General features: G+C 48.5%; 1 protein-coding gene across 5 annotated transcripts in view; it reads right to left on the bottom strand.

Annotated features, from left to right (window-relative positions):
* Positions 1 to 15,666, bottom strand: part of LOC134945847 (uncharacterized) — an 87,473-nt gene that overhangs the window by 22,656 nt on the left and 49,151 nt on the right. For all 5 annotated transcript variants that reach the window (XM_063935377.1, XM_063935374.1, XM_063935375.1 and 2 more), the window contains 3 exons: positions 11,229 to 11,357; positions 10,599 to 10,649; positions 9,371 to 9,457 (listed from right to left, as the gene is read on the bottom strand). In XM_063935377.1, the coding sequence (XP_063791447.1) occupies positions 9,371 to 9,457; positions 10,599 to 10,649; positions 11,229 to 11,357 (267 nt within the window). The remainder of the gene's footprint in view (positions 1 to 9,370; positions 9,458 to 10,598; positions 10,650 to 11,228; positions 11,358 to 15,666) is intronic.

Genomic DNA, 15,666 nt, shown 5'->3' with positions numbered 1-15,666 from the left:
CTGCCCCTCCGCCATCGGGTCGCCCGTGGGATGTATAAACCGTCGGGCAGCTCGGCGGCGGATCGGCATGTCTATAGGGCCCTTTAGGCGGAGGACAAAACACTGTCTGTAATGCAGGACGGAGTGACTGATGGCAGCTAGGTGGCCAGTGACTAGGCAGCTGAACTGTGTCTAGCTACACATATATATATATATATATATACATACATACATACATACATACATACACACACACACTAGGTGATTCATCGCGCCCTTCGGGCGCTCTTCACACCGTCGTAAGGGGCTACGCCCCCTTAACCCTTGCACACCCTTGTGGCATGCAATATTTCTATTATATGGAGTATTACCTCCAATCATAATTGTGTGAGTGGTTAAATATTGCAAGGACAAAGGGCGTGCAATGGTTAAGGTGTTGAAGCCCCTTGCAACTGCGTGAACAGCACACGCAGGGCCTGATGAATCACCTAGTAGGTACTGTGGTTGGGAGAGTGACGTGGGTGGGGGTCCGGAACCATCACTGTTGGGGGAAGAGTGGTTGCAGGGGGGCCACGGGTGGGGGAGGGGCTGGTGCGGCATATAGGGGAGGGGCGGGTGTGTGGGTGCTGCGGGTGTTGGAGAGGGTCCGGAGCCACCGCGGGTGCCGCAGACGAGTCATGGAGGTACTGCGAGTGGGGGAGGGGCAGGTAATGCTTCTCCTGCTTCTCCTACTGGAAGTAGCTAAGCTGCTGTCCTCCCTTTGGCAGTGGCTCTCCCGGAAATTCGCCAAGCAGCCAGTCACTATTGTTAGCGCCGGTGTCCCAATGCGCCGCATTACAGGTAGGAAGATGCACTCAATAAACTACAGCTCCCAGCAGCCCTAAGGGCCAGAATGCTTCGGCGTTAAGGGCTGCTGGGAGCTGTAGTTTATTTAGTGCTTCTACTTCCCTGTAATGCGGCGCATTGTGACATCGGCGCTAACAATAGTGACTGGCTGGCAGAACTGACTGGCTGGCTGAATCAATGTAAAAGGTGAGAGTGCTGTGCAGTGTCAGTGACACCGTACACCCACTGCACTGCACAGCACTGTCACCTTTTACATTGATTCAGCGTCCAGACATTACCCTCCGCGATATCACCCACTCTATCCGGTGCATTAGCCATCTCGGGGCTTCCAGGCCGGCAGCCCAGGTGCTGTGTTGCTGAGTCAGGGCCTCTGGGGATCTGGACGCGGCTGTGGCGGGGAGGCACTTCTGTGACATCACGCGCAGAGGAGGCTCCGGGGCTCAGAGAGTATGCGGCGCAGGGAGGGCTATAAAAGCCTTCCGCTGTGCCGCTTTCATACATGTTTGCCGGTGGCCGCAGCAGCTTTTACTCCACCTGCGGTTCGGCTAGGGAGTGGGGATTGTTGATGCTGGAGGGGGCAGGCGGACTGGCAGCAGGACATAGGACGCTGCAGTAAAAGGATGTTTTCCCCTATCTACAGCACAGAGACTTGCTGCAGATGCAGTGGCATACCCTCCTGCTGCACCCTTCTGGCAGGTACAGTCCTTTTTTTTATGGTCTGTACCAATTTCTGGCTCTCCAAACTTCCATTGAAAGTATAGGAAAGGGCGCAAGGCCATGACACTGTACCCGTGACCACGCCCCCTTATTGAATTTCTAGCGATTTTTATGTGTAAAGTGTTGGAGGGTGTGTTGCTGCAGATGCAGGGGGGCTATTTTGGGGTGTGGATCTGGGACTGCAGCTACATCAGCTCCAATGTTAATCCTGCTCTGGGAACACACAGCAACCAAAGGGCAGAGCCTCCCATTGGATGGAAACTGTGTGGGAGGGTGTTTCTCGGCTAATCAGCTGTGGACTGGGTGTGATAGACCTGCTGCTAACCCAATGAGAGCTCCTAGCCACGCCCAGCGTTATCCACACAGGCACAGAGTCACAGATCTGGGCTATTATATAGGAGATTACCTCCAATCATAATTGTGTGAGTAGGTTAAATATTGCATGGACAAAGGGCGTGCAATGGTTAAGGGGTCGTAGCCCCTTGCAACGGTGTGAACAGCGCACGCAGGGCCCGATGAATCACCTAGTAGGTGCTGTGGTTGGGGGAGTGGCGGGTGCAAGGGAGACGCGGATAAGGGAGGGGGTGCGGGGGTGCCACGGGTGGAGGAGTGGTGGTTGCGAGAGTGCTGCGGTGGGGGAGAGGCTGGTGCGGTGATGGGGGAGGGGTGGGTGCCGCGGGTGGGGGTCAGGAGCCACCAGGGATGCGAGGGTGCTGCGGGTGGGGGAGGGGGTCCGGAGCCACTGTGGGTGGAGGAGGGTGTGTGTGCGAGTGCTGCGGATGGGGCTCTGAGGTACTGCAAGTGGTGGAGGGGCGGGTAATGTTTCTCCCGCTTCTTCTCCTGGAAGCAGCTAAGCTGCTGTCCTCCTTTTGGCAGTAGCACTCACGGAGACTCGCACAGCAGCCAGTCACTATTGTTAGCGCCAGGTATCCCAACGCACCGCATTACAGGGAAGAAGATGCCCGCAATAAACTACAGCTCCCAGCAGCCCTTAGCGCCTGACTGCTTCAGTGCTAAGGGCTGCTGGGAGGTGCAGTTTATGTAGTGCGTCTACTTCCCTGTAATGCGGCGCATTGTGACACCGGTGCTAATAATAGAGACTGGCTGGCAGAACTCACTGACTGGCTGAATCAATGTAAAAGGTGAGAGTGCTGTGCAGTGTCAGGGACACTGCACACCCACTGCACTGCACAGCACTGTCACCTTTTACATTGATTCTGCGTCCAGACATTACCCTCCGCGATATCACCCTCTCTATCCGATACATTAACCATCTCGGGGCTCCCAGGCCGGCAGGCCAGGCGCTGTGTTGCGGAGTCAGGGCCTCTGGGGATCTGGGTGCGGTTGTGGCGGGGAGGCACTTCTGTGACATCATGCGCAGAGGAGGCTCCGGGGCTCAGAGAGTATGCGGCGCAGGGAGGGCTATGAAAGCCTTCCGCTGCGCCGATTTCATACACATCTATGCCGGTGGCCGCAGCAGCTTTTGTTCCACGTGCACCGCGGCTAGGGAGTGGAGATTGTTGATTCTGGAGGGGGCAGGCGGACTGGCAGCAGGACATAGGGGGTCATTGTGACCTGAAATTTAGCACAGCTAGGATCACTTACACAGACATGCAGGGGGACGCCCAGCACAGGGCTAGTCCACCACACATGTCAGCCCCCCCCCCCCCCCCCACAAGTTCAAAAGCATCGCACAGCGGCGATGCTTTTGTACTTGAAGAGTAACTACCAGCCAGTGCAGCTCCTGCAGCTGGCCAGGAGTTACTCGTCGCTGCCCGGGTCGCAGCGGTTGCGCGTGACATCACACAGCTACTGCGGCCCGCCCACCTCACGGCCCTGCCACGCCTGCTTTGGCCAGACCATGCCCACAAAACGGCCACCGTGCTGCCCCCTCCCGCCCAGCGACCGCCTCTACCTGTCAATCAGGCAGAGGTGATCGCTAGGCAACGACAGCTGTCGGGTGTCAGCCATGTGCCGGCGCACTGCGGTGCCGACACATTCAGTTCTGACCTGATCGCTGCACTCCGATGAACTGCAGCGAGTGATCAGGTCACAATGACCCCCATTGGACGCTGCAGTAATAGGATGTTTTTCCCCCTATGTACAGCGCAGAGACTTGCTGCAGATGCAGTGGCATACCCTCCAGCTGCACCTTTTTGCCAGGTACAGTATCTTTTTTATGGTCTGTACCGATGTTTGGCTCTCCAAGCTTCCATTGAAAGTATAGCTAAAGGGGCGTGGCCACGCCACTGTACCCGTGACCACGCCCCCTGTTCGAATTTGAAGTGATGTTTATGTGTAAAGTGTTGGAGGGTGTGTTGCTGCAGATGCAGTGGGCCTATTTTGAGGTGTGGACCTGGAGCTGCAGCTCCATCTGTCTCATTGCTAATCCTGCTCTGTGAAAACACAGCAGCCAAAGGGCAGAGCCTCCCATTGGATGTAACCTGTTTGGGAGGGCGTTTCTCACCCAATCAGCTGTGGACTGGGTGTGATAGACCTGCTGCTAACCCAATGAGAGCTCCTAGCCACGCCCAGCGTTATTCACACATCGTCACAGAGTGACAGATCTGGGCTATTATATAGGAGATCAGGGACGTGCTGTGAGGTAAATGGCTGAGGAGGCGCTGACTAGTACCAGAGCCAGATTAACACACAATTTATGAGCCAAAGGGTGCATGTGGGCATTATACACAGGTGCAGCAGTATATACATGTGGGCATTATACACAGGTGCAGCAGTATGTACATGTGGGCATTATACACAGGTGCAGCAGTATATACAGGTGGGCATTATATACAGGTGCAGCAGTATATACATGCGAGCATTATACATAGGTGCAGCAGTATATACATGTAGGCATTATACACAGGTGCAGCAGTATATACATGTGGGCATTACACACAGGTTCAGCAGTATATACATGTGGGCATTACACACAGATGCAGCAGTATATACATGTGGGCATTATACACAGGTTCAGCAGTATATACATGTGGGCATTACACACAGATGCAGCAGTATATACATGTGGGCATTATACACAGGTTCAGCGGTATATACATGTGGGCATTATACACAGGTGCAGCGGTATGGAAGATAAAACTGAGGCCCTTGGGTCACCATAGAAACCGGGGAGAAGGACATTTTTTGCAATGGGCTGATCTACAGACCACCAGGCCAGGGGCAGGATTTGGATAGGAACCTATTGTTGGACATCACTAAAATGGCTTTAAAGGGAGAAGTCATAATCATGGGAGACTTTCATTTACCTGGTGTAAATTGGGAGGGGTCTTTTGCAAGTCCAGCTACAAGTGACAAATTTCTACATTCCTTACAGGGAGCATCTCTCAAGCAATTGGTGAGGGAGCCCACTCGCAAAGACTCAATATTAGATTTAATTCTTACAAATGGTGATAGGATATCCAACATATATGTGGGTGAGCACCTGGGATCCAGTGATCATCAAGCAGTATGGTTTAGTACAGTGGTTCTCAAACTCGGTCCTCAGGACCCCACACAGTGCATGTTTTGCAGGTAACTCAGCAGGCACACAGGTGTATTAATTACTCACTGACACATTTTAAAAGGTCCACAGGTGGAGCTAATTATTTCACTTGGGATTCTGTGAGGAGACCTGCAAAACATGCACTGTGTGGGGTCCTGAGGACCGAGTTTGAGAACCTGTGGTTTAGTATAAAGACAGGATCCAACTCCTGTCACACAAAAACAAAGGTGTTGGATTTTAGAAATGCTGACTTTGCAAAAATGGGGAAACGCTTAAGTGATTCATTGGCAGACTGGAGGAACTTGGAAGGAGTGCAGGAGAGGTGGGAAAACCTGAAAAGGGCAGTACTAAGGGCAACAGACCTTTGTATCAAAAGGGTTAGGAAAAGCACCAGAAAAAAAAGGAAGCCAGTGTGGTTCACAAAAGAAGTATCAACTAGTGTGAAAGCAAAAATTATGGCTTTTAGGAAATACAAACAGCCTCAAAATAATAACAACAAAGAGGTGTATCTTGACAGACGGAAGGATGCTAAGAAAGTGATCAGACGTGCAAAGGCAGAAGCTGAGGAGAAAATGGCCCAGTCAGCAAATAAAGGGGGCAAAACTTTTTTTTTTAAAAGTATATAAGTGAAAGGAGGAAATCAATTGGAGGAATAATAAGACTTAAGACAGAGAGTGAGCATTTGGTGGAGGGAGACAAGGCAATAGCAGATCACCTAAATAATTATTTTTGCTCAGTATTTACTACAGAAGGAGAAGGGAAGGGGCCACAGCTAAGTTGCAAGGACATTCATAAAAATAAGGCAGATGAAAGTACATTTACAAAGGAGAAGATCCTAACAGAACTTTCAAAACTAAAAGTGGATAAATCAATGGGGCCAGATGGAATACACCCAAGGATACTCAAAGAGCTAAAAGATGTGCTGGTTACACCTTTAACAGAATTATTTAACCAGTCACTAAATACCAGTGCGATTCCAGAGGACTGGAAAAGAGCAAATGTAGTTCCACTGCACAAAAGTGGAAGCAAGGAAAAAGTAAGTAACTACAGACCAGTAAGCCCTACATCAGTAGTAGGGAAAGTAATGGAAAAACTATTAAAAGAAAGAGTTGTGGAATATCTTAAATCAAATAACTTACAGGATCCAAAACAACATGGATTTACTGGTGAGAGATCATGATAAACAAATTTTTTTTGACTCTGTGACGAAAATAATAGATCAAGGGGGAGCTGTAGATGTAGCATATCTAGACTTTAGTAAGGCATTTGACAATGTCCCACATCGCAGACTGCTAAATAAACTTGAAAGCGTGGGGGTCGATTATAAAACAGTTAAATGGATAGTAACCTGGTTGCAGGATAGGAAACAGACAATTGTAGTAAATGGAGTGCAATCTATGGAGGGAAATGTTACCAGTGGAGTACCCCAGGGATCTGTACTTGGTCCAGTTCTCTTGAATATCTTTGTTGGTGACATTGCAAATGGTATTGGAGGGAAAGTATGCCTTTTTGCAGATGATACAAAGATATGCAACAGGGTAGACACACCGGGAGGGTTAAAACAAATGATTTATGACCGTGGTAGGCTTGAGAAATGATCAAGAACGTGGCAACTACAGTTTAATGCTAAATATAGTGTCAAGGGTACTATAATGGAAACTACTGAGGAGGAAAGGGATTTAGGAGTCATCATTTCAGGTGACTTGAAGGCAGAAAAGCAATGCAACAAAGCAATGAGAAAGGCAAGTCAGATGCTTGGTTGCATAGGGAGAGGAATTAGTAGTAGGAAAAAAGAAGTGATAATGCCACTGTATAGGTCATTGTTGCGGCCCCATCTGGAATACTGTGTCCAGTTCTGGAGACCCTATCTCCAGAAGGATATAAATACATTAGAGACTGTACAAAGAAGGGCAACTAAAATGGTGCATGGCCTACATCAAAAAACTTACCCGGAAAGGCTAAAAGATCTTAACATGTATAGTTTGGAGGAGAGAAGGAAAAGGGGCGACACGATAGAAACTGTCAAATGTATCAAGGGTCTTAACAAAGTTCAGGACGGAAACATTCCTCACAGGAAGAGAAGTATTAGAACTCGAGGACATACACTGAGCCTGTGTTATGAGCCACGGCTGTGGCTCATTCCTGTTTTGCATTTTGGTTCTGTATTTTATGTTATACTTCTGTTTATGTTCCCCGTGGGTATCATGGGGTGCTCGGAGCTCACCCTTAAGGAGGGGATACTGTTATGAACCACAGGTAGTGGTTCATTTCTATTTTATGTTTATTAAGTTGTCTTGCATGCCAGGATTTCCTGTTGCTCTGTTTTAGTATGCTCTTGTCTGCTGCCGCTGGTTAGTCTGTGTAATTGCAGCTTGTTCCATGTGTTCAGCCTCACCTGGCTGCTAATTGCATCTTGTCAGCTGGAATCATGCAATAGGCCAGCTGCTCTGGATTATTAATTAGGCCTCTCTGTTATATGCTGGCTGATTGCAGTTCACAGACGCTGGTGATATTTCTGGGTTTTCAGTCTGCTTGAGTTCTGAGCTTGGTTCCTGCTAGTTCCTGAGCTTCCTGTTTGCCTGTGTCTGCTGCAGAGAGTTCCTAGTCCCGGTCTTTTCGGTTGTTCCTGTCCTCAGAGATCCTGTACTCGGAAGTTACCATCTGTTCCTGGAGTCTGACCGAGCACCTTTAACATCTGGTGGTGTTCGTGAGTCGCGGCGCAGCCGTGTGTTGCGGCTTGTCCGCTTCTGTTTATTATTTTGTTTAATTGTGTTCTGGAGCTTTGCGGAGGATTCCGCTTCCACAGATCCACTCTGGTGTCCGGCGGAGCCGGATAGGAGTGTCGGATCAGTGGATCCTTGGTTGTCCTTTTTCCTGGCGGCTAGTCCGCACATACCTTTTGATTTAGTTAGTTAGCTTGTAACCCCTGGCCTGGTTGCTTAGTCAGAGGGCCCCTTGTTATCACCCTGTCTCGGACTTCCCCTTGTCTCCCATTAAGACCTGCGGGGGCATCGGGGTTGGGCAGACATAATCCGCCCTTCGAACGCGGCTGCCATGGGCTCAAGCAACCATAGTCTCGCAGGGGATTTCTGATAACACGGGCGAGACAACGGAGTTAGGGCGCCAGGGGTTACTAGGCTATCCAGCTCCCACAACCAGCTTATTTTCCTGTACTCAGATCCCTGCCATAAGATCTCCTCCGGTCTGGAGTACAGGAATCATAACAGCCTGGAGGGGGGGAAATTCAGGGGAAATTTAAGGTAAAATTACTTCACAGAAAGGGTAGTGGATAAGTGGAATAGCCTCCCATCAGAGGTGGTAGAGGCTAAGACTGTAGAGCAATTTAAACATGCTTGGGATAGGCATATGAACATACTTACAAAGAATTAAGGTTCAAAAAGGGTTGAGATTGCCTAAAGGATAAAAAAAAGGGGCAGACTAGATGGGCCAAGTGGTTCTTATCTGCCATCAAATTCTATGCTTCTATGTTTATGTACATGTGAGCATTATACACAAGTGCAGCGGTATGTACATGTGAGCATTATTCACAGGTGCAGCAGTATGTACATGTGGGCATTATACACAGGGGCAGCAGTATATACATGTGAGCATTATACACAGGGACAGCGGTATATACATGTGGGCATTATACACAGGGGTACCGGTATATGCATGTGGGCATTATACACAGGGGTAGTGGTATATACATGTGGGCATTATACACAGGGGCAGCAGTATATGCATGTGGGCATTACACACAGGTGCAGCAGTATATGCATGTGGGCATTATACACAGGTGCAGCGGTATATACATGTAGGCATTGTACACAGGTGCAGCAGTATATACATGTGGGCATTATACACAGGTGCAGCATTATATACATGTGGGTATTACACACAGGTGAAGCAGTTTATACTGCTGGACATATGGTGAAAATCTGTGGCCACCTACTAGACTGGGAGTACCCACAAGGGTATATTTACTGAGGTGTGTTTTTTTTTTTTAATAAGTGAAGATGTTGCCTATAGCAACCAATCAGATTCTAGCTATTATCTTGATAAATGTTAAGTAGAATCTGATTGGTTGCTATGTGCAACATCTCCACTTCTAAAAACCCACAGTTTAGTAAATATACCCCACATTGTGCCATTTAGATATGTTTACTGTAAAACAAACTCTTCTCTCTGTATCCGGGTACAATAAGAGAAGTATATTCTGCCCAACTCACCCCCCACCAGTCACATAGTCCCACCTGCACATGGTAAACAGGACTGTTGGGGGGTATTTAATGGTGTACTTATATTAACAATGTTTAAGCTTACCGGAGTGTGCAGCAGCAGCATGAGGTGACAGCGGGTAGTTGGGGGCACTGTGTCCATGATGGTGAGGTGGATTTTCATAGGGAGTGTCTGTAGGAGGGAAACCACACAGGTAATGTACCCCTACACAACAATGCCAACACTTTAATCCATTTGAATGCAGTACTGGCCTATGAGCAATACTTATCCTACAATTAAAACACACGTTACTGTATTAATTCAAATAATATCTCACAGCAACAGCAGCCTATCTCAGTAGAATAAGGACACAGTATTCCATTTCCACTGAACAGTAACCATTTATCTGCGTGCAGACATTTCTCATATAGGGGGGGAATTCAATTGTTTTCCCCCGCTGCTGGCAGTAGATGGCGCCCCACGGAGCAAGTCAATTATTGCTCCGTTCAGGCGTGATTAGCTGCAGGGGGACACAAACAGCTTGCAGCCTGCTGAGGTGACGAGTCCCATCTCTGCCTAGTGCTAGTCACAGAGCGGGTTACTGTGGAGATGTTCCTGTCTTCTCCAGTGACACCTCCGCTCCGTGCCTGAATCACATCACCATACTTTAGTATGGTGAATCATGAAATGCCAGAAAGTTCTGCTCTCCATTCTGCAGCTGTGTACAGATTCGCCATCTCAGGATAGCGTCCTTGGTACATAAATGTGAAATGGCAGGGAAGCGCAATGCTTCCTTGCTCTCTGCCCTGCACCCATGTTGGCTCCGCCCCCTGAACTCCCAGCAGCCCTTGCAGCCTCCCGGGACCTCAGCCAGTGGTGCATGCGCAAAGGGGACCCGCAAGCTGACTCGATGCATCACAGAGGGGACTGCAGCTGAAGGTGGGATCGCCGGAGCGCAGGATACCGTATTGCATCTCTAGAAGGGTGAGTATACATGAATAGTTACTTATCAAAACTGCTATATATCGCAATAAACTAATGCAACGTATAGTGAGAAGTAACAATTCACTTTTTTTTTAATAGACCCCATAGATAGAGCAATAGTTATCCCAGCATGATTTCTCAGACTCTCCCAGAGAGCTACATACGTAACCATTGACTTTTCTGTTCTACTTAGTGTTCATTAGATAAAGATGACTCTTTGTAAAGTGATCTCTTCTGGGTAGGGTATTGCTACATCTCTGTTCTCTACATGCTAACTACACAGAGCAGTGTATAATGATAATACAACTCAAGACAGTATGTATGAAACACAATCATCACATAAACTCACCCATTTCTACATCTGTGTGGGATACATTATTTAACACAATCTTTTCCTGACCTGTGAGAGGAAACACAGAGATAGAGATGATGGGAAGAGAGTAACAGGAACATAACGTGTGGCAGATTATTGTGACTTGTGAGATCTATAGAATTGATGTATCCATTCATATCTTACAAGGACGTGTTATGCACTCTTACTGCCATTAGGCAGCCCACCCTTCCTTTCCTACACCTTCTAACCCAACAGAGGACCAGACCCAAGTATTCCTCCGTCACTGTCTCATCTATAATGATTGCAGTCTTTGGGGGAATTCAATTGTTTGAAAAGTCAGTTGGGCATCTGTCTATTAGATAGGAAAAAACAGACAGCCAACAGACTTTTCAAACAATTGAATATCCCTCATTATGTCCACACTGATCGGGTCTAGCCCACGTTTATCACAGAACAACCTCACCCTAGTAGACATTGTTCTCTGCCATCATTCTCCCAGCCGTGTTATTCCCCAGATCAATGAGAGCGACAGAAACATAAAATGAAGATGACCTAACAGGAGGAACTTATGCTGCAACCCGGCAGCTCTGCAACTTCATAATTTACCCTTATTTCATTAGTCCTGATAAGAGCTGCAAAACTTACTGAGGTCTCTCTTCCCATCTGCAGCAACGTAATGTGATGGAGGAATCTCAGCAACGTAATGTGATGGAGGAATCTCATAGTGGGTGTCATTGTGTCCGTGATGCTGAGGCGGGTTTTCCTGGTGTGTGTCTGTGAGGAGGAAACCAGGCAGGAGATAAGATAATGGAGCTGTAGGACTCATCTCAGTGTACAACCAGGACATTTACCCCAGTCACCTGTCTATATAATGATCTTTCATCACAGCTACAGACACTGGAGGCCTAACTGCAGCCAACGCTCCTCAGTGTTCTCCTATAGGGCACTCCCGGAGTATAATTGTTTCATTTATCAGTGTGTTGTTGTAGTCATTGTGTGTCTGTGTGAGTGTGATGAGTATTGATTTAAATCTTCCCTTCTATTGTATCATAGGATAAAAAATCCAAAACTCTCCTTAGAGGATCAGCGAAAATGGGGGCCGGATTCTGTGTTGGGCGCAGAGGCGATATCGGACGCAGTGGAGCGGTGTTTTGTCTGCGTGTGCGTCTGAATCACACAGCGCATGTGCCCCGATGGTGCTCGCTCACACAGCCGCAGTATAGAGCCAGATGCACGCACAGAGAAGACGTGTTGGATGTTCCTGGGCGGGGAAAAGGGACGGCGCACAGAGATGCCTAATTCATGTGTGTACGCAATGGCCGATGTGCATTCAAGTGAGTGATTATCATCAGACTGCACATGTGCCGCAATGGCACTGCGCACATACCAAGGTGCCGTTGCGATCACGCTCGCACTGAGATTTTTATTGAAGCCCGTTTAGGGGTGGTAACTGGAAGTGGCAGCAAAAATACAGGTATTTCGCGGCCATTTTGGGGGCGTTTCTCTGCCATCAGCTGCAATCATGTAAGTAGAGAAACATGGCGCCAGCCGTGTCCAGTCAGCGCAGCCATAGGGCGACCCTAGCAGTTGTTGTGCCTCGTTATTGTGTATAGGCTGTGTATGTGTATGCAGTTGCGAATGAGTATGCTATGGCTCCGGTGGGGTCTGTCTTCTATTCTGTGCGGCAGCAAAGATTAGCAACTTCATAGCCTAAGAAATTGTAATTGCGAATACATGTGCGCGCGTACATGAGTGAGGCCCTATGGGAGTGTGGCGGATGTGCCGCTGTGACGGCTGCACACACAGACTCTGACTTGTTCCCCCGTACTCACAGGGAAAATCTGTACTTAGCACAGGGCTGGTGCAAGCTTCCATGGTGCAACTGATGGTGGAATCTATAGACGCACCAGGGGGTAACGTGGCATCTGTGGACGCTGCTAGTGGGATTCTCGGTCCTTCCGCATTCGGGCACGTAGATGTACACCAGGGAAGGAATTTGTAGCATCAGCATTAAGCGACTGCTATGTATCCTTCTTATTTTTTATTTTATTTTAAAAATATTATACTGTTTTCGCAGCAACAGAAAATGAAGGCACGTTATTCCATAGCTTTTTAATGTTAACTGTGTATCTGAAATTAGATATGGGCAGAAAATCCCAAACGCGGTTCTCAAGGCACCCTAACGGTCCAGGTTTTCAGGATTTTCCTGACTGAGCACAGATGGAATAATCAAATTGACTAAAGTTCTAATTAAGGGGGTGATTCAGATCTGATCGCTGCTGTGTGTTTTCGCACAGCGTGCGATCAGCAATAGACTACGAATGTGTATGCACCGCAATGCGCACACGCGTCAACAGGCATCGCTGGACAGCGACAGGCTGGTGCCAAAATTACGATTGCACGGGCGCTCGCAAAGTGATTGACAGGAAGAGGCCATTTGTGGGTGGTAACTGAGCGTTTTCAGGGCGGGTGTGTGACATCAGCTCCGGCCTCGATCAGCCCATTCTCATCGCACTGTAGGGGTAAGTCCTGGGCTGTGCACACTGCACACAATGAAAAATCATTCACTGGTGAGTGAGCTGCAAAACAGATTTGCAGCTGCCCGATGACTGAGGGATTTTTTTGCACCTCGGCGTACACATGCGATCGCACACTTGCACGGCAAATATACCAGGAGGGACACAATGCTCTGCTCCTGGACTTTCCTCTTAATGTATATGGATAAGAAAGGTGTCTCACCACAGGTGATGGCAATCATACAGTAAGAGGGAAATCCAGGAGCAGAGTATTCGGTCCCTCCTGGAGAGGGTCATATTTAGAGGTATGATATACAGTCCCCTTGGGCGGCGACTATCGGATTGCAGGACAACAAATTTAGCAGCCCAGCGATCAGGTCTGAATTAACCCCTAAGTCACCTGTACCTAAGCATGGTTATCCTTAAAACCTGTACTGTTAAGGGTAAATTTACTAAACTCCATGTTTTCCCGAATTTGCAAACAAGGGCGTGTTGGCTGGAATAGAACTTCAAAACACAGGAGACCCTACAAACACGATGATGCTAACACTGTAATCCATTGGAATAAGAGACATCTACAGTCTTGGCCTATGAGCAGGCTTACCATGCTGTGCCTTTAAACCAGGACACTAATGAATTACACCGGTTCTGTGGCTGGCTGACGTCAAGCCTGCATGTCACCTGATCATAATCAGCCACAGAACCTGTATAATCCATGAGCGTCCCGGTTTAAAGGGACAGTATGGTAAGGCCAATTAAAAAACACATGTTTATGTATTAATTCAAATAATATCTCACTGTATTCATAGCAACAGCAGCTAATCTCAGTGTAGGATAAGGACACAGTATTCCATTTCCATTGAATAGAAACCATTTATCTGGGAACAGAACGTTCCAATATAAAGCAATAGTTATTTCACAACCTATTTATCAGACAGGCTGGAAACACAATATACATTTTTAGTAATACAGGTTGAGTATCCCTTATCCAAAATGCTTGGGACCAGAGGTATTTTGGATATCGGATTTTTCCGTATTTTGGAATAATTGCATACCATAATGAGATATCATGGCGATGGGACCTAAATCTAAGCACAGAATGCATTTATGTTACATATACACCTTATACACACAGCCTGAAGGTCATTTTAGCCAATATTTTTTATAACATTGTGCATTAAACAAAGTGTGTCTACATTTACACAATTCATTTATATTTCATATACACCTTATACACACAGCCTGAAGGTCATGTAATACAATATTTTTAATAACATTGTGTATTAAACAAAGTTTGTGTACATTGAGCCATCAAAAAACAAAAGTTTCACTATCTCACACTCACTCAAAAAAGTCCGTATTTCGGAATATTCCGTATTTCGGATATTTGGATATGGGATACTCAACCTGTATATAGTTAGAGCAATAGTTATCCCAGCGTGATTTCTCAGACTCGCCCAGGAAGCTACATACGTAACCATTTGCTTTTCTGATCTTCTTGGGGTTATAAAGATAACGGATCTCTTCTGGGTACGATGTAGCTACATTGTGTTCCCTAAATGGTAACTACACGGAGCAGTGTATAATGAAACTACAACTTAACAGAGGCGTAACTAGGGTAGGGCGAGTGGGGCACGTGCCCTGGGCGCCCTGGCAGGCCCAGGAGAGGGGGGCGCCGCCGGCGTCCAGGGCATCATGCCCCACTCGCCCCGTTACACCTAAATGTGAGGGGAGAAGAGAGCACAGCGTCTCTCCCTCCCCTCACCGCCGCTGGAGCACGAGCAGCGCTGCCAGCAGCGCTGCCGTGTCCGGTCTCCGGCGCTAGCCAATCAGGGCTTGCGGACCGGCTCCTGATTGGCTGCCGGTCCGCGAGCTCTGATTGGCTAGCGAACCGGCGCCAGACGGCCGCCGGCGTCCGGAGACCTGGAGCAGCGCCAGCGAGGGAAAGGAGAAGCGCTGCGCTGCGCTCTCCTCCCCTCACAGGTGAGTGACGGGGGGGGGGTCCGGCGGCAGAACTGGGGGGGGGGAGGGACGGACCTGGCACTGTGGGGCACAGTAACTGGCACTGTGGGGCACAGTAACTGCACTGTGGGGCATGTAACTGGCACTGTGGGGCATGTAACTGGCACTGTGGGGCACTGTATCTGGCACTGTGGGGCATGTATCCAGCACTGTGGGGCACTGTAACTGGCGCTATGGGGCATGTATCCGGCACTGTGGGGCACTGTATCTGGCACTGTGGGGCACTGTAACTGGCGCTGTGGGGCACTGTAACTGGCGCTGTGGGGCACTGTATCTGGCACTGTCGGGCATTGTATCCAGCACTGTGGGGCATGTAACTGGCACTGTGGGGCATGTAACTGGCACTGTGGGGCACTGTAACTGGCACTATGGGGCATGTATCCGGCACTGTAACTGGCACTGTGGGGCACTGTAACTGGCACTGTGGGGCATGTAACTGGCACTGTATCTGGCACTGTGGGGCATGTATCCAGCACTGTGGGGCACTGTAACTGGCGCTGTGGGGCACTGTATCTGGCACTGTCGGGCATTGTATCCAGCACTGT

This window comes from Pseudophryne corroboree, chromosome 7 (genome assembly GCF_028390025.1).
Source record: "Pseudophryne corroboree isolate aPseCor3 chromosome 7, aPseCor3.hap2, whole genome shotgun sequence".
Lineage (NCBI taxonomy): Eukaryota > Metazoa > Chordata > Amphibia > Anura > Myobatrachidae > Pseudophryne > Pseudophryne corroboree.
The sequence above is the reverse complement of the archived record's forward strand: the minus strand, read 5'-3'. Positions and strand labels throughout refer to the sequence as shown.